The 24790-nt window shown below is 40.4% G+C and overlaps 1 protein-coding gene and 1 long non-coding RNA gene across 2 annotated transcripts in view; both read right to left on the minus strand.

Moving 5' to 3' along the window:
• LOC121857631 (mitochondrial inner membrane protease ATP23 homolog) overlaps positions 1 to 24570 on the minus strand; it is a 37380-nt gene extending 12810 nt beyond the window's left edge. Inside the window, 3 exon segments of the mRNA XM_042353690.1 lie at positions 3913 to 3958; positions 16909 to 17048; positions 24477 to 24570. Of these exon segments, the coding sequence (XP_042209624.1) occupies positions 3913 to 3958; positions 16909 to 17048; positions 24477 to 24514 (224 nt within the window). The 5' untranslated portion in view covers positions 24515 to 24570.
• On the minus strand, positions 5231 to 6262 carry LOC121857632. The gene is made up of 4 exons (XR_006087248.1): positions 6234 to 6262; positions 6056 to 6078; positions 5326 to 5358; positions 5231 to 5267 (listed from the first exon to the last, which is right to left on the minus strand). It is a non-coding gene; the product is annotated as an uncharacterized LOC121857632 (long non-coding RNA).
• Positions 24571 to 24790: the final 220 nt, after the last annotated feature.

A 24790-nucleotide genomic window follows, 5' to 3' on the forward strand; every position in this document is an offset into this window, starting at 1 on the left:
TCGGTTAACGAACTCAATCCGTTCCAGAAGGTCGTTCGTTAACCGAAACGTTCGTTAACCGAAACGTTCGTTAACCGAAACCATTGTTTCAATGGGTTTTTGGGTAATTGGTTCCAGCTCACCGAAAATTTCCTAACTTCAACAAAAATGGCGGAAAAATTTACTTACTTTGAGGTGTGTATGTAGAAGGCTCCTGGATGATGGTGATGATGTGCATTTGAAGTGGGAGGTGCAGGAGGAGAAGGGAGAAGAGAAGGAAGTGGAGGTGGAGGAGAAGCATTTTACTGCTTCTTGGAAGGTGAGTCACCTTCCATGAAAATGTCAGGAACCTCTGGACTGACAGATTCTCCACCATGAACATCCTCTCTCCTTCTTGAAGTGGAAGGCTGAGGGCTAGCATCTTGTTCCCTCTGCCTTTTACTGAAGAAAGTGTCAATTGTGGTCTGTGGGGCATCTGTCCTCCTCACCATTAACTTATGTTTAAAGAAGGAGACCACTGAGTCCTCAACATGACACAAAGTTAGTTCAGTTTTTTCCACTTCTGGGTGCTTTGAAGCCAGTTCCCTGAACTTCTCCCAGTGGTAAATCACATCTTTCAACTGTTTAGCTGACATATGGTCATCACTTTCAATTTCCTCCTCACCACTGTCAGCCTCTACCCGTAACATCTCATCCAGTTCCTTCAAGTCATTAGGAGTAAGTTCCTCCTCATGAGACATCACAAGCTCTTCCACATCCTTCTCCTCCACTTCAAGACCCAATGACTGACCAATGGACACAATCTCCTGGTCCAACTCTGTGTCATCCTCAAATCCCTCAAAATCATGGACTACTGATGGCCACAGTGCTTTCCATGAAGAATTGAGGGTTCTATTGGAGACTTCTTGCCATGATGACACAATCAATTTTACAGCCTCCAGGACGTTGAATTGTGTCTTCCAGAACTGTTTCAGTGTTAGTTCAGGATCAATGGAAGTTGCCTGATGACACCTCCTAAACATTTTCTTCATGTACAACTTCTTGAAGTTGCTGATCACATTCTGGTCCATTGGCTGTATGAGTGATGTAGTGTTTGGAGGCAAAAACAACACTTTCACAAAGTCAAATTGATACTCCAAATTTCTGGCAAGGTCAGGGTCATGACCAGGAGCATTATCCATGAGGAGAAGAGCCTTTAAAGGAAGTTTATTGGTGGTTAGGTAGCTCTTGACAGAGGGGCAAAACACATCAACAGCCCATTCATTAAAGAACTGTCTTGTCACCCATGCCTTACGGTTGGACTTCCAATAGACTCCAAGCCTTGTTCTTACCACTTTCTGTTGCTTGAACACCCTGGGGTTTTCAGAGTGGTAGACAAGCATAGGCTTCAGTCGGAAATCCCCTGAAGCATTGGCACCAAGCAATAGAGTGAGACGGTCTTTCATGGGTTTATGCCCAGGTAAAGAGGCTTCATCCTTGGTGATGAATGTTCTTTTGGGCATCTTTTTCCAGAACAGCCCAGTTTCGTCAACATTGAACACTTGCTGTGGAAGATAATTTTCTTCTTCCATCAGTTTTTTAAATTCAATTAAAAACTTTGCTGCCCCTTCTTTATCAGCACTAGCAGCTTCACCATGCCTAACAACACTTAAAATGTCACTTCTTTTCTTAAATTTTTCGAACCAGCCTTTGCTAGCCCGAAAATCTTCAAATTCTGTTCCTGAAGAACCAGGTTGATCTGTCTTTAAATGTTCATAAATCTCCCTGGCTCTTTCACAAATGAAATCACCAGAAACTGAATCACCTTTCATCTGTTTTTCCCTAATCCAGATGATAAGTAACCTCTCAGTTTCTACGATTAGGGATCTACTTTTAAACACTCTTGTAGATTTGTCTCTCACGTTCACTTCCTTAAATTTGTCTTTTTGTGCAAGAATTGTCGACACAGTTGATGCCGACATGCCATATTCTTTGCATAGCGCATTTGATTTAATACCTTGTTCGTGTTTTTTTATTATTTCCTGCTTTATTTGGATTGAAATCACTTTTCTTGATCTCTTAGGCCCCATGCTGGATTCAAACAATGGCAACACGTATTTTTCAAAGTTAAACTAGCTGTAAATAAAGAATATTTTCTTTAAAGTAACACTGCACTGCACTATATATTGTCAATATGTAAAATAATTTTCAAAATGACCAATAATTTGCTTGGAAACACAGAAAAAAAGCGTTTAGTTGAAGAGAGTCTCAAGCAAGATGTTACCTCCAGTGAAAACAGAGAGACTGACGCCTGTTTGCTGTGTTAAGAGGCTGGATGCCGCGCATTAAACTAGTCACTTTACCTTCAATTATGTTCAATAATTGTTAAAATGACTAAAAAATTGAATATTAAACTTTTAAAATTATTGAATAGTATAAACTTCTTGATATTTACAAAAATAGTAAGGAATTTAAGCCCTAGAACCGATTAATGTATTGGCGGACTGATACTAAAGCTGGTTGCCCGGTCAGTGCAAGCGAAAACATGTTGAGGTCGGTTCGTAAGAAGTTCGTTAAGCAAAATTTTTTTCGTTAAACGAATTGAAGATCCTTATGGAAGGCAGTTCGTTAATCGAAATTACGTTAACCGAGGTGTTCGTTAAACGAGGGGTCACTGTACTAATTTGATTACGGTACTAAAATTGTTATGTCTAGTGCGAATTACATGTTATTTTCAAATAAATCGGTATCTTACAAGAATCCCAGCTATATTTCTAGGTCATATCACTGGCATTTTAAAATGAGAGAAGCTTAGTAGGACTGTTAAATAAACACACAGAGACCTTCGCCTCAAACTTATCACCTCAACCCCCCCACCCCCCCAATCCCTCACTGGGTGGCGTAGCTGGCTCCGTCAGTCACCCCCCCCCCGCCAGGCTTTTAGGCTAACAGTTTTTATCTTATATAATATCTCAGACTAAAGTTAGAAGATTATAATTTGTATTGCTGGAATCCTTGCAAGACAGCCAATAATTTGAATATAAACGTCATATATTTTGCTCAAGAGATAAAAATTGTTGTACATTAGTGTACAGTACTGTAGTACATTTTATAAGAAAGTTTTTCAACTGTATTTTTGGGTAGATTTACATAGATTTCTTCATTTATTTTCATCCATTTACATGCACACACCATACTAAAAGAAACATAATAGAAATAAATGACGTTAGTGCAAAGCTGGAGTGCACATGTACTAATTTGATTACGGTACTAAAATTGTTTTGTCTAGTGCAAATTATAGCATGTTTATATTCAAATTAATCAGTATGTTACAAGAATCCCAACAATGTTAATTATATTCACCCAGGTCATTTCACTGGCTTTTTATAAGAGAGAAGCTTAGTCACCTAAGAACTGATAAATATACAGGTACACGCGTTAGACCTGGGCCTGTGCCAACTGTCAAACGTACTACCTCCCCTTCCCCCACGCCCCCTCGCTCGCTCCCACCCTCTCTCTCCCCCATCTGCTTGGCGTTGCTGGAATCCTTGTAAAACAGTGAATAATTTTAATATAAACGTCATGTATTTTGCACGAGATAAAAATTAATCACCTGTATCACATTACAGTAATGATTTAAGAGTAAAAGTGTATATGTACGTATGTAGTATTCCACATACACGTAAGTATAAATAAAAAGTTTGTGATGATCGGACAACGTTCATTTCGGTCAATGTCACGTTTCCAAGATCGTATCTAGGACGTTAACCGGCGCATGACTGTATATATGTTTTAAGTAATATTATTTAATGTTAATAAATGGAACAATCTGGCTAATGCCAGATGATTTTATCCAGCTCAGAGGGGAGCCGATACACAAGTGGTTAAAGAAAAAATTGTGAACCAATTTTCCCATACCAATCTTTAAAAGCCAGATTTTAGTGTCTAACTCACCAGCCAGATGACTTGAGGGCTGACATCATCAACTTCACCAAAGGACCTGCAAATGACACCCGACTCATTCATTTTCCATTACAGAAAATCGATAATCTTAATATAAATGTTTACAGAAGACAAACTTAACAAAAATTACCATAAATGAGAGAGGACATTGAGAGAACTTCCCTAAGAGTGTAGTAAGTTAAGTGTTGTACTCCTCCAGACCCTTCCTGCCTCACACACTCTTACTTCCACTCCAATAAACCAATACAACTGTACACACTACAGTACTAAATACTACACAAACACTTATTGCCTTTTTAAAATCTAAGACATTCAAAATACAGGAGAAAACAAACTCCATCCACACAGATCAGCAGAAATGATGAGCATGGTCAAATCTTTCCTCAGTTATCATTGTATGTGAACAAGTGATTCCTTTGGTAATGTATTCCATAATAATATCTGTGCCTTACCACACCACTTTTCCTCAGGACAAGAAATATTTACATTACATTATATGTATTAAATAAACACTCAAAATGGGTGATTACCAAAAGTTGCAATGTCAGAGTTTATAATACATCAAACTAGGTACAGTATAAAGTAGTATACAAAGCTAGGATATCCTACAATATAAATTGATACTCAAGGTCTGCTGATGCGGATGGAGGTCAGGAATAAATGGTTGAGCTTAGTTGGTGAGCCCCTCCAAGACTGCTGGTTTTTACTGAAGGTGGTGAGTGTTGTGTTTCTCTGGTCAGCATCATTAAGGAACTGACGATGGCAGGTAATTGGACATTCAACGGTAGCTGGTAGGATGGGCGTACAGATTAAGGAATGCAGACTCGCGCAAGACTAATATTTTAATCGGGAGTAATTATTTACAATTCAGGTAACTATTAAATATTACTTTAACTAAATATAACCTAAATTAAAAGCAAAATATATATAACTCCCTAACTAAATTAGCAGTTACAATAAGTACTGATAGTTGGGACCCATTCCACCCCACTACTACTGATAGTTGGGACCTATTCCACCCCACTACTACTGATTGTTGGGACCTATTCCACCCCACTACTACTGATAGTTGGGACCTATTCCACCCCACTACTACTGATTGTTGGGACCTATTCCACCCCACTAGCACTGATTGTTGGGGCCTATTACACCCCACTAGTACTGATTGTTGGAGCCTATTCCACCCCACTAGCACTGATTGTTGGGACCTATTACACCCCACTAGTACTGATTGTTGGAGCCTATTCCACCCCACTAGCACTGATTGTTGGGGCCTATTACCCACTAGTACTGATTGTTGGAGCCTATTCACCCCACTAGCACTGATTGTTGGGGCCTATTCCACCCTAGTACTGATTGTTGGAGCCTATTCCACCACTAGCACTGAATGTTGGGCCTATTCACCCACTAGCACTGATTGTTGGGGCCTATTACACCCTAGCACGATTGTTGGGGCCTATTACACCCACTAGCACTGATTGTTGGGGCCTATTACACTAGCACCATTATTTGGGGCCTTTTACCACCCACTAGCACTGATTGTTGGGGCTATTACCCACTGCATTTTGATTGTTGGGGCCTATTACCACTAGCACTGATTGTTGGGGCCTATTCCACCACTAGCACTGATTGTTGGGGCCTATTACCCACTAGCACTGATTGTTGGGGCCTATTACACCCACTAGCACTGATTGTTGGAGCCTATACCCACTACTTTGATTGTTGAGCCTATTACACCCTAGCACTGATTGTTGGGCCTATTCCACCCCACTAGCACTGATTGTTGGGGCTATTACACCCCACTAGCACTGATTGTTGGAGCCTATTACACTAGCACTGATTGTTCATACACCCACTAGTACTGATTGTTGGAGCCTATTCCACCCACTAGCACTGATTGTTGGGACCTATTACCCCACTAGTACTGATTGTTGGAGCCTATTCACCCCACTAGCACTGATTGTTAGACTATTCACCCCACTAGCACTGATTGTTGGGGCCTATAACACCCACTAGCACTGATTGTTGGGGCCCTATACACCCACTAGCACTGATTGTTGGAGCCTATTCACCCTGCTTTTTGATTGTTGGGGCCTATTACACCCACTAGCACTGATTGTTGGGCCTATTACACCCACTAGCACTGATTGTTGGGGCCTATCCACCACAACTTTGATTGTTGGGGCCTATTACCCCCACTTAGTACTGATTGTTGGAGCCTATTACACCCTGTACTTGATTGTTGAGCCTATTACACCCACATAGTACTGATTGTTGGGGCCTATTACCCACTACTTTTCAATTGTTGGGACCTATTACACCTCACTAGCACTGATTGTTGGGCTTACCTTTACTGATTTGGGGCCTATACACCCACATTTTGATTGTTGGAGCTATTACACTAGTACTGATTTGGAGCCTATTACACCCCCACTAGTCACTGATTGTTAGGGGCCCTTTACACCCCACTAGCACTGATTGTTGGGACCTATACACCCCACTAGCACTGATTGTTGGAGCCTATTCACCCCTGCATTGATTGTTGGGGCCTATTACCCACTAGCACTGATTGTTGGGGCCCTTACCCACTAGCACTGATTGTTGGAGCCCTATTCCACCACTAGCACTGATTGTTGGGGCTATTAGCACTGATTGTTGGGGCCTATTACACACCCTAGCACTGATTGTTGGAGTTTTCTTACACCCACTAACTTGATTGTTGGGGCCTATTACACCCACTAGTACTGATTGTTGGAGCCTATACCCCACTAGCACTGATTGTTGGGACCTATTACACTAGTACTGATTGTTGGGACCTATACACCCACTAGTACTGATTGTTGGAGCCTATACACCCCACTAGTACTGATTGTTGAGCCTATACACCCCACTAGCACTGATTGTTGGGGCCTATTACACCCACTAGTACTGATTGTTGGAGCCTATTCCATCCACTGCACTGATTGTTGGAGCCTATTCACCCACTAGCACTGATTGTTGGGGCCTATTACACCCACTAGCACTGATTGTTGGGGCCTACACCCACTAGTACTGATTGTTGGGGCCTATTACACCCCACTAGCACTGATTGTTGGAGCCTATTCCACCCACCTGCACTGATTGTTTGGGGCCTTTTACACCCACTAGCACTGATTGTTGGAGCCTATTCACCCACTAGCACTGATTGTTGGGCCTATTCACCCCACTAGCACTGATTGTTGGGGCCTATTACACCCCACTAGCACTGATTGTTGGGACCTATTACACCCACTAGTACTGATTGTTTGAGCCTATTACACCCCCTGCACTGATTGTTGGAGCCTATTCACCCTACTTTTGATTGTTGGGGCTATTACACCACTAGCACTGATTGTTGGAGCCTACACCTAGTACTGATTGTTGGGCTATTCACCTACTAGCACTGATTGTTGGGGCCTATTACACCCACTAGCACTGATTGTTGGGAGCTATTACCCTTAGCACTGATTGTTGGGGCCTATTACACCCACTAGCACTGATTGTTGGGGCCTATACCCACTTTTGATTGTTGGAGCCTATCCACCTAGCACTGATTGTTGGGGCCTATTACACCCACTAGCACTGATTGTTGGAGCCTATTACACCCCACTAGCACTGATTGTTGAGCCTATTACCACTAGCACTGATTGTTGGGGCCTATTACCCACTAGCACTGATTGTTGGAGCCTATTACACCCCACTAGCACTGACTGTCATCTATAACCTATGAATTTGTCACCAGGTTTATAATTTTTTGAGAAGAATCATTCACTCATCTGATATGTCAACTTTGCCATCCATCATGATACCATTAGTCAATAGAGTAAAGAGACCATGGCAGTAACATCCCCATCCTATCGCCTTGTGCACATGTTGTTGACTCGGGTACAGTGGTTAGAATTTAAAAACCAGGGTTAGTACCTGTTTTTCTTTAAGAGGAGATGACACAAATGCACAATGGCCAGTCAAACTCTGCACCTGATATAAGTATAAAGGTTTCTGGGTGTTTTTGAACTGTCGGGCGTCTTAGTTATAACTTCGGGCATGAATGTGGTTATAACTGTCGGGCATGAATTCTTAGTTATAACTGTCGGGCATGGTCTTGGTTATAACTGTCGGGCATGGTCTTAGTCATAACTGTCGGGCATAGTCTTAGTCGCAACTGTCGGGCATGGTCTTGGTCGCAACATCGGGCATGAATCTGGTTATAACTGTCGGGCATGGTCTTAGTTTATAACTGTCCGGGCATGGTCTTGGTTATAACTGTCGGGCATGGTCTTAGTTATAATAACTTTATCCGGGCATAGTCTTAGTTACTTTCTCGGGCATGAAAGGTCTTGATTTATAACTCTCGGGCATAGTCTTGGTTATAACTCTCGGGCATGGTCTTGGAACACTCACTCTCGGGCATAATGCCGGATTTATAACTCTCGGGCATGGTCTTGGTTTTAACTCTTTCAGGCATGGTCTTGGTTATAACTCTCTCAGGCATGGTCTTGGTTATAACTCTCTGGGCATAATTCTTGGTTATAACTTCTCGGGCGAGATTCTTGGTTATAACTCTTAGGCATAGTCTTGGTTTCTAACTCTCCGGGCATGGTCTTAGTTATAACTGTCGGGCATAGTACTTGGTTATAACTCTTGGGCATAGTCTTGATTGCCTTTCTCAGGCATAGTCTTGGAACATAAACTCCTCGGGCATGGTCTTGGTTATAACTCTCCGGGCATAGTCTTGGTTTTTTAACTCTCAGGCATAGTCTTGGTTGCAACTCTCAGGCATGGTCTTGGTTATAACTCTCAGGCATGGTCTTGGTTATAACTGTCAGACTTGGTCTTAGTTATAACTGTCGGGCATGGTCTTGGTTATAACTGTCGGGCAAAGATGTAGTTATAACTGGCATGGTCTTGGGTTTACTAACTCTCGGGCATAGTGTGGTTACAACTCTCGGGCATGGTCTTGGTTATAACACTGTCGGGCATAGTCTTAGTTATAACTGTCGGGCATGGTCTTAGTTATAACTCTGAGCATAGTGCTGGTTGCCACTCTCGGGCATGGTCATAGTTTTTAACTCCTCGGGCATAGTCTTGGTTATAACTGTCGAGGCAGGTCTTGGTTATAACTCTCGGGCATGGTCTTGATTATAACTTCATCGGGCATGGTCTTGGTTATAACTCTCAGGCGTAGTCTTGGTTATAACTGTCGGGCATAGTCTTAGCAGTTATAACTCTTGGGCATAGTCTTGGTTATAACTCTCGGGCATAGTCTTAGTTGCAACTGTCGGGCATAGTCTTGGTTATACTTGCATCGGGGCATGGTCGAGTTATAACTGTCGGACATGGTCTTGGTTATAACTGTCGGGCATGGTCTTAGTTCTCTTTATCGGGCATCAGATGTGGATTCAACTCTCGGGCATGGTCTTGATTTATAACTCTCCGGGCATGGTCTTAACTCTCCATGGTCTTGGTTATAACTCTCGGGCATGGTCTTGGTTTTAACTCTCGGGCATGGTCTTGGTTATAACTCTCAGGCATGGTCTTGGTTTAACTCTCAGGCATGGTCTTGGTTATAACTCTCAGGCATGGTGCCAGTTATAACTCTCCGGGCATGGTCTTAGTTTTTTAACTGTCGAGCATAGTCTTGGTTATAACTGTCGGGCATGGTCTTGGTTATAACTCTTGGGCATGAGTCTTGGTTATAACTCTCAGGCATAGTGTAGTTATAACTCTCGGGCATGAATACTTGGTTATAACTCTCAGGCATGGTCTTAGTTTTATAACTATCCGGGCATGGTCTTGGTTATAACTGTCGGGCATGGTCTTAGTTATAACTCTCAGGCATGGTCTTGGTTATAACTCTCGGGCATAAGTCTTGGTTATAACTCCTAGAGCATGGTCTTGGTTTATAACTGTCGGGCATGGTCTTAGCGGATTTATAACTGTCGGGCATGGTCTTGGTTATAACTGTCGGGCATGGTCTTGGTTATAACTCTCGGGCATAGTCTTGGTTACCACTCTCGGGCATGTGGTCTTGATTTATAACTCTCGGGCATGAATACTTGGTTGCAACTCTCCGGGCATGGTCTTGGTTATAACTCTCGGGCATGGTCTTGGTTTTAACTCTCGGGCATGGTCTTGGTTGCCGCTGTCAGGCATGGTCTTGGTTTATAACTGTCGGGCATGGTCTTGGTTTTTAACTTTCAGGCATGGTCTTAGTTATAACTCTCGGGCATGGTCTTGGTTATAACTGTCGGCATGGTCTTGGTTTCTTTATCGGGCATGGTCTTGGTTATAACTCTCGGGCATCAGTCCAGGTTTTTAACTCTCCAGGCATGGTCTTGGTTATAACTCTTAGGCTGGTCTTGGTTTTTAACTCTCGAGGCATGGTCTTGGTTATAACTGTCGGGCATGGTCTTGGTTATAACTGTCGGGCATGGATAGCGTTTAACTATCGGGCTTAGTGTTAGTTATAACTCTTAGGCATAGTCTTGGTTTTTAACTCTCGGGCATGGTCTTGGTTATAACTCTCAGGCATGGTCTTGGTTATAACTGTCAGGCATGAATACTGGTTTTAACTCTCAGGCATGTGGTCTTGGGGTTACCGCTGTGGGCATGATCTTCGTTTTAACTCTCCGGGCATAGTCTTGGTTACCGCTCTCAGGGCATGGTCTTGGTTTTTAACTCGGGCATGGTCTTGGTTATAATTTATCGGGCATGGTCGTGGTTGCTCTTGGGCATAGTCTTGGTTTTAACTTTTCTCGGGCATGGTCTTAGTTATAACTCTTAGGCATAATCTTGGATTTATAACTTCCAGCCGGGCATGGTCTTGGTTACAACTTATCGGGCATGGTCTTAGTTATAACTGGGCATAGTCTTGGTTTTTTAACTCTCGGGCATAGTCTTGGTTATAACTTTATGGGGCATGGTCTTGGTTACTGCTCTTGGGCATGGATCTTAGTTTTTAACTCTCAGGCATGGTCTTGGTTATAACTCTCGGGCATGGTCTTGGTTATAACTTTCTTGGGCATAGTCTTAGTTTTAACTCTCCGGGCATGGTCTTGGTTATAACTGTCGGGCATGGTCTTGGTTATAACTCTTGGGCATGGTCTTGGTTTTAACTCTCGGGCATGGTCTTGAGTTATAATTCTCGGGCATGGTCTTGGATTTATATCGGGCATGGTCTTCGTTCTAACTCCTGGGCATGGTCTTGGTTATAACTCTCAGGCATGGTCTTGGTTATAACTGTCGGGCATGGTCTTAGTTATAACTGTCGAGGCATAGTCTTGGTTATAACTGTCAGGCATGGTCTTAGCGGAACTATAACTGTCGGGCATGGTCGTCTTGGTTTGCCGCTTTCTCGGGCATAGTCTTGAGGTTATATCGGGCATGGTCTTGGTTATAACTCTCCGGGCATGGTCTTAGTTATAACTGTCGGGCATGGTCTTAGTTATAACTGTATCGGGTAGTCTTGGTTATAACTCTCAGCGGGCATGGTCTTGGTTATAACTCTTGGGCATGGTCTTGGTTTTAACTCTCAGGCATAGTCTTGAATTTACTAACTGTGGGCAGTTTATAACTCTCGGGTATGGTCTTAGTTACTGCTATCGGGCATGGTCTTGGTTATAACTCTCGGGCATGGTCTTGGATTTATAACTGTCTGGGCATGGTCTTGGTTATAACTCTTGGGCATGGTCTTGGTTATAACTCTCGGGCATCAGTCTTGGTTATAACTGTCGGGCATGGTCTTGGCAGTTACGCTGTCGGGCATGGTCAGAGGTTATAACTGTCGGACATGGTCTTGGTTATAACTTGTCGGGCATGGTCCAGTTTATAACTCTCGGGCATGGTCTTGGTTATAACTCTCGGGCATGGTCTTGGTTATAACTCTCGGGCATGGTCTTGGTTATAACTCTCAGGCATAGTCTTAAGATTTATAACTCTCGGGCATGGTCTTGGTTTTTTAACTCTCGGGCATGGTCTTGGTTGCCGCTCTCAGGCATAGTCTTGGTTTTAACTCTCGGGCATGGTCTTGGTTATAATACCGGGCATGGTCTTGGTTGCAACTCTCGGGCATAGTCTTGCGGAACGCTGTCGGGCATGGTCTTGGTTATAACTGCTCGGGCATGGTCTTGGGTGCTCTGGGCATGGTCTTAGCGTTTATAACTCTCGGGCATAGTCTTTGGTTATAACTTCTGGGCGTAATGTGGTTATAACTCGGGCATGGTCTTAGTTACCTCTTGTCGGGCATAGTGCTGATTATAACTGTCGGGCATAGTCTTAGTTATAACTCTCGGGCATGGTCTTGGTTATAACTCTCAGGCATGGTCTTAGTTACCTGTATCGGGCGCCAGGTCTTGGTTATAACTGTCGGGCATGGTCTTGGTTATAACTGCATCGGGCATGAAGGTCTTGGTTATAACTCCTACAGGCATAGTCTTGGTTATAACTCTCGGGCATGGTCTTGGTTTAAACTCTCGGGCATGGTCTTAGTTATAACTCTCGGGCATGGTCTTAGTTATAACTCTCAGGCATGGTCTTGGTTTAACTCTCGGGCATGGTCTTGGTTTTAACTCTCGGGCATGGTCTTGGATTTATAACTCTCGGGCATGGTCTTAGTTTATAACTGTCGGGCATGGTCTTGGTTTTAACTCCTCATGAGCGTGTAGTTTATAACTCTCGGAGGCATGGTCTTAGTTATAACTCTGGGCATGGTCTTGAAGTTACCGGGCAGGTCTTAGTTATAACTCTCAGGGCATAGTCTTGGTTATAACTCGGATGGTCTTGGTTATAACTCTCTGGCGGGCACATAGTCTTGGTTATAACTGTCGGGCATGGTCTTAGTTATAACTGTCGGGCATAGTCTTGGTTATAACTCTCAGGCATGGTCTTGGTTATAACTCTCAGGCATGGTCTTGGTTATAACTCTTGGGCGTAGTCTTTCCGGTTTTTAACTCAAGGCATGGTCTTGGACATAACTGTCGGGCAATTCAGGTTATAACTCTCGGGCATGGTCTTGGTTTTTTAACTCTCGGGCATGGTCTGGTTATAACTCTTGGGCATAGTCTTGGTTTTAACTTTCGGGCATGGTCTTGGTTATAACTATCGGGCATGGTCTTAGCGGTTATAACTGCTCGGGCATAGTCTTGGTTATAACTCTTGGGCATAGTCTTAGTTTTAACTCTGGGCATAGTCTTGGTTATAACTCTCAGGCATGGTCTTGGTTATAACTATGGGGCATGGTCTTGGTTTTAACTCTCAGGCATGGTCTTGGTTATAACTGTCGGGCATAGTCTTGGTTTTAACTCTCGGGCATAGTCTTAGTTATAACTCTCGGGCATAGTCTTGGTTTTTTAACTCTCGGGCATAGTCTTGGTTATAACTGCTCGGGCATAGTCTTAGTTATAACTCTTAGGCATAGTCTTGGTTTTAACTCGGGCATGGTCTTGAATTTATAACTCTTAGGCATGGTCTTAGTTATAACTGTCGGGCATAGTCTTGGTTATAACTATCGGGCGCGCTGGTCTTAGTTACTGGCTTGTCGGGCATGGTCTTGGTTTTTAACTCTCGGGCATGGTCTTGGTTACAACTGTCGGGCATGGTCTTGGTTATAACTCTTGGGCGCGGTCTTGGTTTTTAACTCTCGGGCATGGTCTTGTGATTTATAACTCTCGGGCATAGTCTTGGTTATAACTCTTGGGCATAGTGCGGGTTTTAACTCTCGGGCATGGTCTTGGATTCGCCTTTCAGGCATGAATGCCAGTTATAACTCTTGAGCATCAGATGTTGGTTTTAACTCTCGGGCATAGTCATGGTTTATAATTCTCGGGCATGGTCTTGGTTGCGCTGTATAAGACATGGTCTTGGATTTATAACTCGGGCATGGTCTTGGTTATAACTTTCGGGCATGGTCTTAGTTATAACTCCTCGGGCATGAAGTGTGGTTATAACTCTCGGGGCATGGTCTTGAGATTTATAACTATCGGGCATGGTCTTGGTTATAACTCTAAGGCATGATCTTTGGTCATAACTATGGGCATGGTCTTGGTCATATCAGACATGGTCTTGAGTTTATAACTATGGGGCATAGTCTTGGTTATAACTGGCCAGACATAGTCTTGGATTTATAACTGTTGGGCATGGTCTTAGTTATAACTGTCGGGCATAATCTGGTTATAACTGTCGGGCATGGTCTTGGTTACTAACTGTATCAGACATAATCTTAGTTACCAACTGTCGGGCATGGTCTTAGTTGTAACTATGAGCATGGTCTTAGTTATAACTGTCGGGCATGGTCTTGGTTATAACTATCCCGGGCATGTCTTAGTTTATAACTCTTGGGCATGGTCTTGGTTTTAACTCAGGCATGGTCTTGGTTATAACTGTCGGGCATGGTCTTGGATTTGTAACTATTGGGCATGGTCTTGGTTACCGCTTCATGGGCATGGTCTTAGTTATAACTATCGGGCATAGTCTTAGTTACTAACTGTCGGGCATAGTCTTGGTTATAACTCTTAGGCATAGTCTTAGTTATAACTATCGGGCATAGTCGCCGTTTATACCTGTCGGGCATGGTCTTGGTTATAACTGTCGGAGCATGGTCTTGGTTATATAACTATCGGGCATGGTCTTAGTTGCTATCGGGCATGAATGTGGATTTATAACTTTATCGGGCATGGTCTTGGGTATAACTATCGGGCACATAGTCTTGGTTATAACTATGGGGCATAGTCTTAGTTATAACTATCGGGCGTCTTAGTTATAACTATCGGGCATAGTCTTGGATTTATAACTGTAAAGACTGGTCTTGGTTATAACTGTCGGGCATGGTCTTAGTTATAACTATCGGGCATAGTCTTGGTTATAACTGTCGGGCATAGTCTTAGTTATAACTGTCAGGGCATAGTGCTTGGTTATAACTGTCGGGCATGGTCTTAGCGTTTAACTATCGGGCATGGTCTTTGGTTATAACTCTCGGGCATGGTCTTGGTTATAACTCTCTCAGGCATAGTCTTTAGTTATAACTTTCTGGGCATGGTCTTGGTTATAATAACTCTCGGGCATGGTCGGATTTATAACTCTCGAACTTGATCTTGGATTTATAACTCTCGGGCATGGTCTTAGTTACTCTCGGGCATGGTCTTGGTTATAACTCTCGAGGCATGGTCTTAGTTACGCCGCTTCCTCCAGACATAGATCTTGGTTATAACTGTCGGGCATGGTCTTGGTTATAACTCTAATGCATGGTCTTGGTCATATATTTCCCTCAAATATTTCACTTTAGTTTCAATGATTCTTCAGGAACAATCCACATCCTTATGGTTGAACAAGCTAGGTCAGCCAATCGGAGCTCCTTGTTTTCTCCCTCACCCTGCTGTAATCATTTCTGTCATATTTGAACCTTGGTTACAGACTAAGTCTAGTTGTCACTGAGATGATTGTTATTTACTGTATAAGTATTTTTGTAAGTAACCACAGAATTTGTCTTATGAATAAAGATAAAACTGTATACTGTACAGTACTATAATGATAAAAATAGGAACAAATAAGTGCAGGAGTATATTGTATGTGGAAGAAAAGTGTTTATCTGGGAGCAGCTGGAGGGGGGGGCAAGTGGGTGGCTCCCAACCCCAACAATTCCTTTAACACTTCTTTATGCATTTTCATCATAATTCTCATATAATTTAGGATAATTTGGTGCCAGGATGATTAAATATTATCCTAAAAGAATCAGCTTTCCTGAAAAAAGAATCCCACACTGAACTGACATATTTGTTTACAAAGAGCAAACAGCTGACTGGCTTACCACAATGTCTGTCTTCCCCACTTAGTAAATTAGTACAGTACAGTTGTGTATTATCATCACTTAATAAATACTATTGCATTGTATTTCTCATCACTGCAAGTAATACTGTAGTGTAAAGTATTATGTATCGGCATATACCCTGGTTTATTCATTAATCATTTGTCTAGATAAATATCTTCCTTGAAGAGGGTCGTTAACCGAGTTTTAACTAATGAGCTAGGACACATATAGTATTAACGGTTGGTGTGGTGGTAAAATTAACTAATTCCAATATTATAAATAAATTTTATTGGAATTAGTCAATTTTACTGCCACACCAACCCGTTAAGTACTGTATCATGTGTCCCTCAGGACTCATTTAGTTTAAAACTCGGGTTGAAGCACGACGACTCTCTTCAAGGGAAGATGTTGTTTAATAATACGGGCGTTAGTACAAGTAGCCAAATTGAGTCATCACATAACACTTAAAGGTAGTTAATAATGGTTTTAAGAAGGTATCTTCATACCAAATACTAAAAGTGTGTTATAGGGACCCCTGTTGTAAGCTGGTCTACTGAAAGCTCTCACACCTAACGCATCTTGAGTAAATAGCCTGTATTTTTTTCTCTATTACTGAAGATGTTACATTAATCTTGATGAATCATAAACCATAAGAGGCCAAACATATGAGAATACAGGTATAATACTGAATCAATAAATAAACCTGATGAATGTGGCAACACCTGATCAGCCCCAGTCTGCTTAGTGTCTTAGTTTTCAGTAGGCCTATAACAAATCTATTACACCACTGTACAGTATTCAGTAAGTGTGGTTCATTTATTAAGAGGTTTTTATTAATCTTCCCCATTTCTTAAAACAAGTATATATTTTTTTTGTATTTCTGGTGACCAGAGCATCTCAGAGTCCCCAAAAAAGCAAATTCCAATACGTACAGTATATTGAAGTCCGATTTATCGAGGTTTTACTGTACAGTATTCCATTACTGAAAGGAGTACAGTATATTCAGTAAAGCTATGCCTTGCAACTGTACTAGGTCAAAACTAATGTTGTATTTACTGTATTGTGGAACTTTGCAATAAATGTATATTAGTAAGGATTGTACAGTACAGTACAGGTCATCTTGAAGCTATATGAAACTCTCCCACAACATTAGTGTTGATTATACTTACTGTTTTGTACACAACCCCATACATTTTTCTCACACTTTATCTTGTCTATGTTCTCCCTGCCTTCTCCCAGAAGGGCAATCTTGGTAAAGGATGGCTGGTATTTCGCTCCCCGTCGCTCTGGATACAAGTCAAAGCCCCATCTGCAACACATTTCAAACATCTACCATTATATGAAAACATTCACAATATCACACTTGCTGGCATACAGCACAAGAAAGGTTCAACATGACATTACAGTAAAACCTGGACAACTCGGCATTTGATAATTCAGGTCTGCTATACTCTCGGAATTTATTTAAAAATTCTGAGAAAAATTAGTTATACAGTAGAACGTCGATATAACATGAGATACGTTCCAAGAGAGGTCGCTTTAAACCGAATTCGCACTAAATTGAAGTTTTGTTTCAATGGAATAATTTAGTTTGGTACTTGAGAGAAACACAAAATACTAAAATGACTGAGAGTCTACCCAAATGCATCTCAGCCCATCTCCTAGAATAAACAAAACATTGTTTTTTGCAGTAATATGCTAAAACAAACACTCGTAAATCAACACAGCTAAAATTAAGGGACACGAAATGGTCTGTTTACAAGCGAGCAGCTGATGTGAGAGGGTGGTCGCACATACCGCCTCGCTGTCGTCTGACTCACCAGTCACTTTCACTTTCCTACCAACTTATTTTTTAATTACCGTATATTCTCGTCTATAACCCCCCTCGCTTATAGGTCGACCCTGATTTTTGACCAAGAAATTTAATTTATGATATTCCTCGCTTATAGGCTTCCACCCACGCTTGAGGGTATGGAACAACAAAACCTTCAGTAAAAACGCCCACGCCCTATAAACTGCTGTCAGCCGTGTTCTAAAACACCGAAAGTGCGAAGGCAAATTGTTTACCATTTATTATTACGACAACGACACTTTACACCACTTTACACAGAACGCGGTAGTTTCAACAAAAATATTGTATATTTCCATTCAAGTATTTATTCAAGTCAATTAGGAGGAATATTATTGTAATGCAACAGTTTTTTAACTAAACCATTCAAAAAGCGATTACGGTAACATCTTTGAACTAAAGAAAGCGAATCATTGTTTTTACTTATTTTATCCCACTTTCCACTGTAATACGACGTAATTTTAGCAAAAATATTACAGTTCCGTGAATGCATTATATCAAGCACAGTATGAATAGAATATCATTGTAATATAACAGAATTTTAACAGAAAACTATTAAAAAAAGAGTAACATCTCAAGAACATCGGAAGCTTAGGTAAAGTCTTTTGTTTTCGCCATGTATTTTATCCTATTTTACATTGAAATACATCACGCTTCAGCAAAACTACTATTTATTTCCGAGAATATATTCATTCAGGCACAGGTTAGGTAAAATATACGTGTGATGTAATAGTTTTTTAACTGAAAACGATTAGAAAAACACGTACCCTCTCGCCCTGATCAAGGAGAGGACTGGGAGAAGCTGTTTGGTGCTGCAGACGATGACAAGGAAAATGATTTTGATGGATTTTAATGAAAATATTCCGAAATATGGTATTGTAGGGGTATCGAGATATTAAAGTTGTTCAGCACTCAGGATGGAAGGAAACGCTAATGTGGTTTTCTTATACAGTGACCCCTCGTTTAACGAACACCTCGGTTAACGAAATTTCGGTTAACGAACTGCCTTCCATAAGGATCTTCAATTCGGTTAACGAAAAAAAATTCGGTTAACGAATTTCATTTAACCGACTCAACATGTTTCACTGGCCGGGCAACCAGCTTTAGTATCAGTCCGCCAATACATTAATCGGTTCGGGCTTAAATTCCAACTATTTTAGTAAATATCAAGAGGTTTATACTATTCAATAATTTTAAAAGTTTAATATTCAATTTTTAGTCATTTTAACAATTATTGAACATAATTGAAGGTAAAGTGACTAGTTTAAAGCGCAGCATCCAGCTCTCTAACACAGCAAACAGGCGTTAGTCTCTCTGTTTTCACTGGAGGTAACATCTTGCTTGAGACTCTCTTCAACTAAATGCTTTTTCTGTGTTTCCAAGCAAATTATTGGTCATTTTGAAATATATTTTACATATTGACAATATAAAATGCAGTACAGTGTTGATTTAAAGAAAATAATCTTGAAATACACCAAGAGAACTAAAATTTTATGGGTGAAATGGTGCCATGGGGTGACTTCTCTTCCACCCAATGCCTTCTCTTCCTTCTCCTCCACCCCCATTGTAATTCCCGTCATCATCATCATCATCCAGGAGCCTTCTACATACACAAAGTAAGTGAACTTTTCTACCATTTTGTTGAATTTAGAAATTTTTGGTGAGCTGGAACCAATTACCCAAAACCCATTGAAACAATGGTTTGATTGTGAACTTTTTCGGTTAACGAACGACTTTCTGGAGCGGATTGAGTTCGTTAACCGAGTCACTGTATAATATATATAAGTTATATGATAGACAGTCTGGTGCTGGAGATGCCGTGTGGTGAGAACAGCTCAGTAAACGTTGAGATTATCGTGTTGAAGGAGGTAGATGTGCAGGAGCCGTTAGAGAAGGTGTTGCCTGTTGCTGGCCTCCTGGTTGATTGAAATGTTAACAGCGTGGAGCTTGCTGGAGGAGATGTTGCTTGTTTAGGAAGAATGGTCAGAATGAATCTCAATGGAGAGACAGAGCTTATATACCCCAGCAGCAGCCAGTCCTCTATGAGTCACGTTGGGAAAACCAGAAGTAGCGATTAGTTCGTTGCTTAAGATACGGTAACATCTGGTTGGTTCTAGGAAGGCGGCACATTGGAATGCGATCGCGGTTTGTAGGGTAGACCGTCACTACAGTATCATAGTATTTATTCAAGTCAATTAGGATAGAATATTATTGTAATACAACAGTTTTTAACTGAAAACCATTCGGCGATTACGGTAACATCTGAACGAAAGAAAGCAAAAGTCATTGTTTTTGTCACGATTTTATCCCACTTTCCACTGTAATATGTACTTCATTTCAGCAAAAATATTACATTTCCGTGAATGCATTATATCAAGCACAGTATGAATAGAATACCATTGTAATATAACAATATTTTCACCAAAAGCTATAAAAAAACGAGCAACTTTTCTTGAACATCGGAATGTTAGGAAAAATCTTTTGTTCTTGTCATGTATTTTTTCCTATTTTACATTAAAATACATCACGTTTCAGCAAAACTACTATTTATTTCCGAGTATATATTCATTCAGGCACAGTTAAGGTAAAATATACATGTGATGTAACAGTTTTTTAACTGAAAACGATTCAAAAAACACGTGTACTGTGTAGCTGATACACTCAACAGCTGGTGATGCGGATGCGTCGTTGTAAACAATAGGAGGTTGAAGTAGATTACCGGGTTATTATATTAAGTGTGAAAATGAAAAAGGTTTTTATTACCGGTATTTTTGTAGATCAATGAGAACTGTGATACCGTATATGATAAGATAAGTTAGCCTGTGTAAGAACTTCAACATAGACTGCTGAAAGCGCTAGTAATTAGCCTATTGTAAGTTGGTGAGCTTCATCTGCTGAAGGAACTGCACAACTTTTCATTACTAATTGGTACATATTTTAACATTGTTTACTGGCAGTAAATGGTAAACATTTGTCTGAAGCTAAAGTTGTTCGCCTTTCCCATCATGCACGGGTTCAACCCAACAAAACTATTACGCATGTATAGGACGACCCCCAATTTTTTGCCTACAAATTTGGTCCTAAAAACTCGAACTATACCATATATACGGTATTTTATTCTATCAAAAATTAATTTTTGCTCAACTTTAGTTGGGCATTTCATCCCCTGAAGATGCAGAGCCCAACTCGACCAGCTCATCATCCACGTCACTAATGAATGTATGTATCTTCATACAATTTAGCTAAATATCTTCTCGCTAAACGGTCATCCCAACGATTATGAATAAACTCATTTAGAAATACATCATTACTTCAGGACAAAATTGGACAGGTTTGAAACCGCCAATCAGCTGTTATTCTAGAGAAGGGGGATATCTTTTCTCAGTTGAGAAAAAATGGACTATAGTCGCCTAATTATCTACCAAACAAAGCAATTTATAAAAAAGATTATTACATCAGAACTCACTAATGAAAATATATTACGAATATAAACATCAAACCAAGTAATGAGTCAGCTGTGAAGTTTAGCCAAATTTCAAGAAACCCGTTACCCTATATTTTTAGGGTATTTTTCTCAGATATTAACACCCAACTCATGCACAACAATACTAATGGCCCTACCACTTACGGTACCTTATGCAATTCAAAGCAAGTTTTCTTCTATAAAAATCCATTGGAATTTAATATTGATTCTTTAAAGTAATTATTTTGGTTGGTCACAAAGCTGGTGTCCAGAGAGCGTGGGTTAGCAGATGCATGGAACTGCAGCCAATGAATTAAGAATATTAAAAACCAGTCAATCATCGTCTTCCTTGAGACGACATCCGGGCAGATTTTATTTTGAAAAGTCAGTCCTTGGCCAGCCATGTTCCTATGTAAAGTATTTTGCTGCCATTTCCGAGTTCTATGAGAATAACGACAGGCCTTTAGACTTTCTTCCTGAGCACTGTGTTTTGCCCAGGTCTCCCCCTAAATGTCCAATGCATAATAAAGACTTATGTATCGAAATACTGATTTTTTTCAAAGCTATTATTTTGGAAGGCAACCGACCAGTGACAGCAACCTCCTATCCCTGTCTCTGAAGATGAAACAATCCTCAACCTCAGCCCAGGCCTTCATCAGAGTAAAGGGAAGGCAGAACAATGGTTAATTCTCAATTAGGTTAGGTTAGGGGGGTCATAACTAAAAATGATTTCCGACAGAAATGGTAGTTAGAATCAAATGAATCACACTAAAGCACCTTAGGTGCACTACTTTGTCCTCCTGGCGGTAATGTGGCCATGCGCTTGCCTCTCATTCCCACGCCAGTTTCATTTTCAGCATGGCGTGTGAAGGTTGTTGTCGGTCTTGTGCTACAGTTCTAATGCTTATAAAGGAATTTGGCTTGAAAATGCCAAGATTAAACCCAGTACACTATTGTACTTTTTTCTATAAACATCTTTCTACGAAAGTACTTTTCACAGCAACACTGTGAAATTGAACTGGGTTTGCAAAGTCTGTTTTATAACGGTGTTCTGACTACCAGTCAGACAAAAATTTGGCAATTACGGAGAGAAACAAGTGTTTTCAGACAAAAATCATGACCAAGTGAATACAAAACACACCAAAAAACACTAGAAAAAAATATTGAAATTTTTCATTAACCTCTCATCACCTCTGATCAAATGAAAAATTATTTTTTTTGCTATTTTGCTGTCTTAGATGATTCTGACATTTATCTTTGAGGCAAATAATTTTTTTTTTTATTCCCAACCCAAACAATGTAGGGGGCCATACTGGGAATGCATTGGGGGCTGAAAATGTGAAAATGAGTGATTTTCACCAAAAATGTCAAATCACCAAGAACACTAACGAAAAAATATATTTTTCATGGGAAAAAAGGTTAAAACTAAACTAGGTTTACGTCCTAACCTAACCTGACCTAACCAAACCTAACAGGCCACATCCTACTTAGCCGGGGGGATCCCCCGATGGTCATAACATCAAATTGGGACTTTGAGAAAAATTCGTGATCATTACAACAAATATATCGCAAATATCGCGTTTATTTTTGGAATGTCTCGCTAAACTCAAGTATTGTCTTTCGTTTCTCGACAAGATCTATTAAATGGTAAGAGAAAAAATGGTAAAAAGGTGATGAGTGGTTAACGAAAAATGGCCAAGCATATAAACCTAACCTTTTTGGGATGACCTAACCTGACTAAACCTAAACTAACCTCACCTAACTCACGGTGTTTTTACGTAACCAGATTCACCATGTGAGGGAATCGCTGTTATTTCTTATCTTATTCCAAATTAGAATTCAAAATTCGAGTAGGCTTGGGAGGTGGAGAGGTGGACCACCTACATGAATTTCGAAGCATGAGAAACCCAAAATCACAATCGAATCTGATTGGGCAAAAAATACCACAAATATTAAAAGCAGAAACCACAATTCATTTTAATTGGTGTCAAACAAAAGAACGCTTTTGATTGGCCGTGTGATGTGTACGGAAACGTACACGTTTGACAATTTATGAAGGGAAGATTAATAGAATTAAACAAGAGAAAGATTTAGCATGCGCTATCTCCATTATTATATTATACGTTTCCGACGGTTATGTAATCGAAGAAAATTATCTTAAAATTAGACGTCTTTTTCGAATATAATAAAATATTAGGGGTATGAATGTTGTGTGAACTACTATACAAATACCTAAATTTTAAGCTTCAAAGGGATTTGGGTGTTAATCAGTCAATTTACCATTTTTAGTGTGACTTCAGAAGCTGAATATTTTCATAATTGTTCTACTTGTGATTTACTTAATTTATAATGTGGTCAGGAGGCTCCATGAATCAGGTCACATTAGAGGTGATGTGTGAGAGTGGTCAGAAGTTAACAAGTTGAATTTATAGTATCACACCAGTCTTTATTTCCTTATTAAAAGTATGTATCTCATAATGTTTACACAATTCCAAGACATTTTTCTTCTATGATATTTCCACCAGAAATTAAGGATAACCGATATTAATTTTTCAAGATTATTACTTTTGCTCAGTCATAAGTGTCGCCATGATTTGTTTACCTATGGTAGAGGTGGTCTGACCCCCTGCTCGTGCAGCGCTCCAGGCCTCCGTCTTCGTTCTTTAAGCGTCTGGGGCATGAACAACGGGTTAGGTTAGATTTTCTTGGTTGGTTGGTACTATAATGTTATTTATTCTAAAAAAATAAATCAAACTTTTTCCATTATGATTGTTGGGGAGGGGGGTCTTAAAAAAAAATGATTTCCGGTGAAAATGAATATCAAATTTGTTCGAAACTCATCAAAATACATATGGAAAATCTATTTTTAATAACGAAATAAAGATCGGTGTGATACTATAAATTGATCGTTGAAAATAATAAAGGATTAATATATAGGACTAACCCGCCGGGCTGCATAGTCCCATTTTGGCCATATCATCTCACGTCCAGAAATGCTTTAAATTTCACCATGTCATAGTAAGTTCTTTCTGTATAATATACCACCAGGGAAGTTAGCGAAGGTTAGGTCTGTTCTTCATAACCACAAACGTTAAGTGGCGTTTATTTTAAAAATATCATTTTTTTAACATATTTCCACAAACTACAAGTGTCTACTATAATATACCAATGAAAATCCAGCGTTTTTATAATTGTTTTCGATCAATTTCGCCCGCGGGTTAGTCCTATATAATTACCTAATAAAGTATAGGTACATTAAACCACAAATACACTTAAAACCCAAATTGTGGAAGGTCCCAAAATCACGTACACAGTGCAATACAGTACCTTGAAAGAGTAATTTTGTGTATTATTTAAGAACGGTGTAGTCTGACCGAGAAGCTTTTAATAAATATTACTACATTAATAATAAATAATGTGACAACCTTTCTTCTTCTGGGGTAGAGGCGGTGTCGGTCTCCATCTTCACGTCACTTCACTCGCTTACTAACACTCACAACACGACTCAGCCGCCCGACTCCCGAGCCCCGAACCCCGAACCCTAACACACCGACCCAACTCGACAAACGATACCCAAAACCGAACCCCAAACTTAAGCTCCGACATCGGACACATCAACCTAAAATATATTTAATAAAATTATTCCGGTAAAATATGCAAGGTGTTTAAACATAAATATAACTAACTACGGTATATAAATGAATAAACAGATAAATAAAATTATCCTCTGAAAACCAGC

Source organism: Homarus americanus, unplaced genomic scaffold (genome assembly GCF_018991925.1).
Source record: "Homarus americanus isolate GMGI-L3 unplaced genomic scaffold, GMGI_Hamer_2.0 scaffold36267, whole genome shotgun sequence".
In the NCBI taxonomy this organism is placed as follows: Eukaryota; Metazoa; Arthropoda; class Malacostraca; order Decapoda; family Nephropidae; genus Homarus; species Homarus americanus.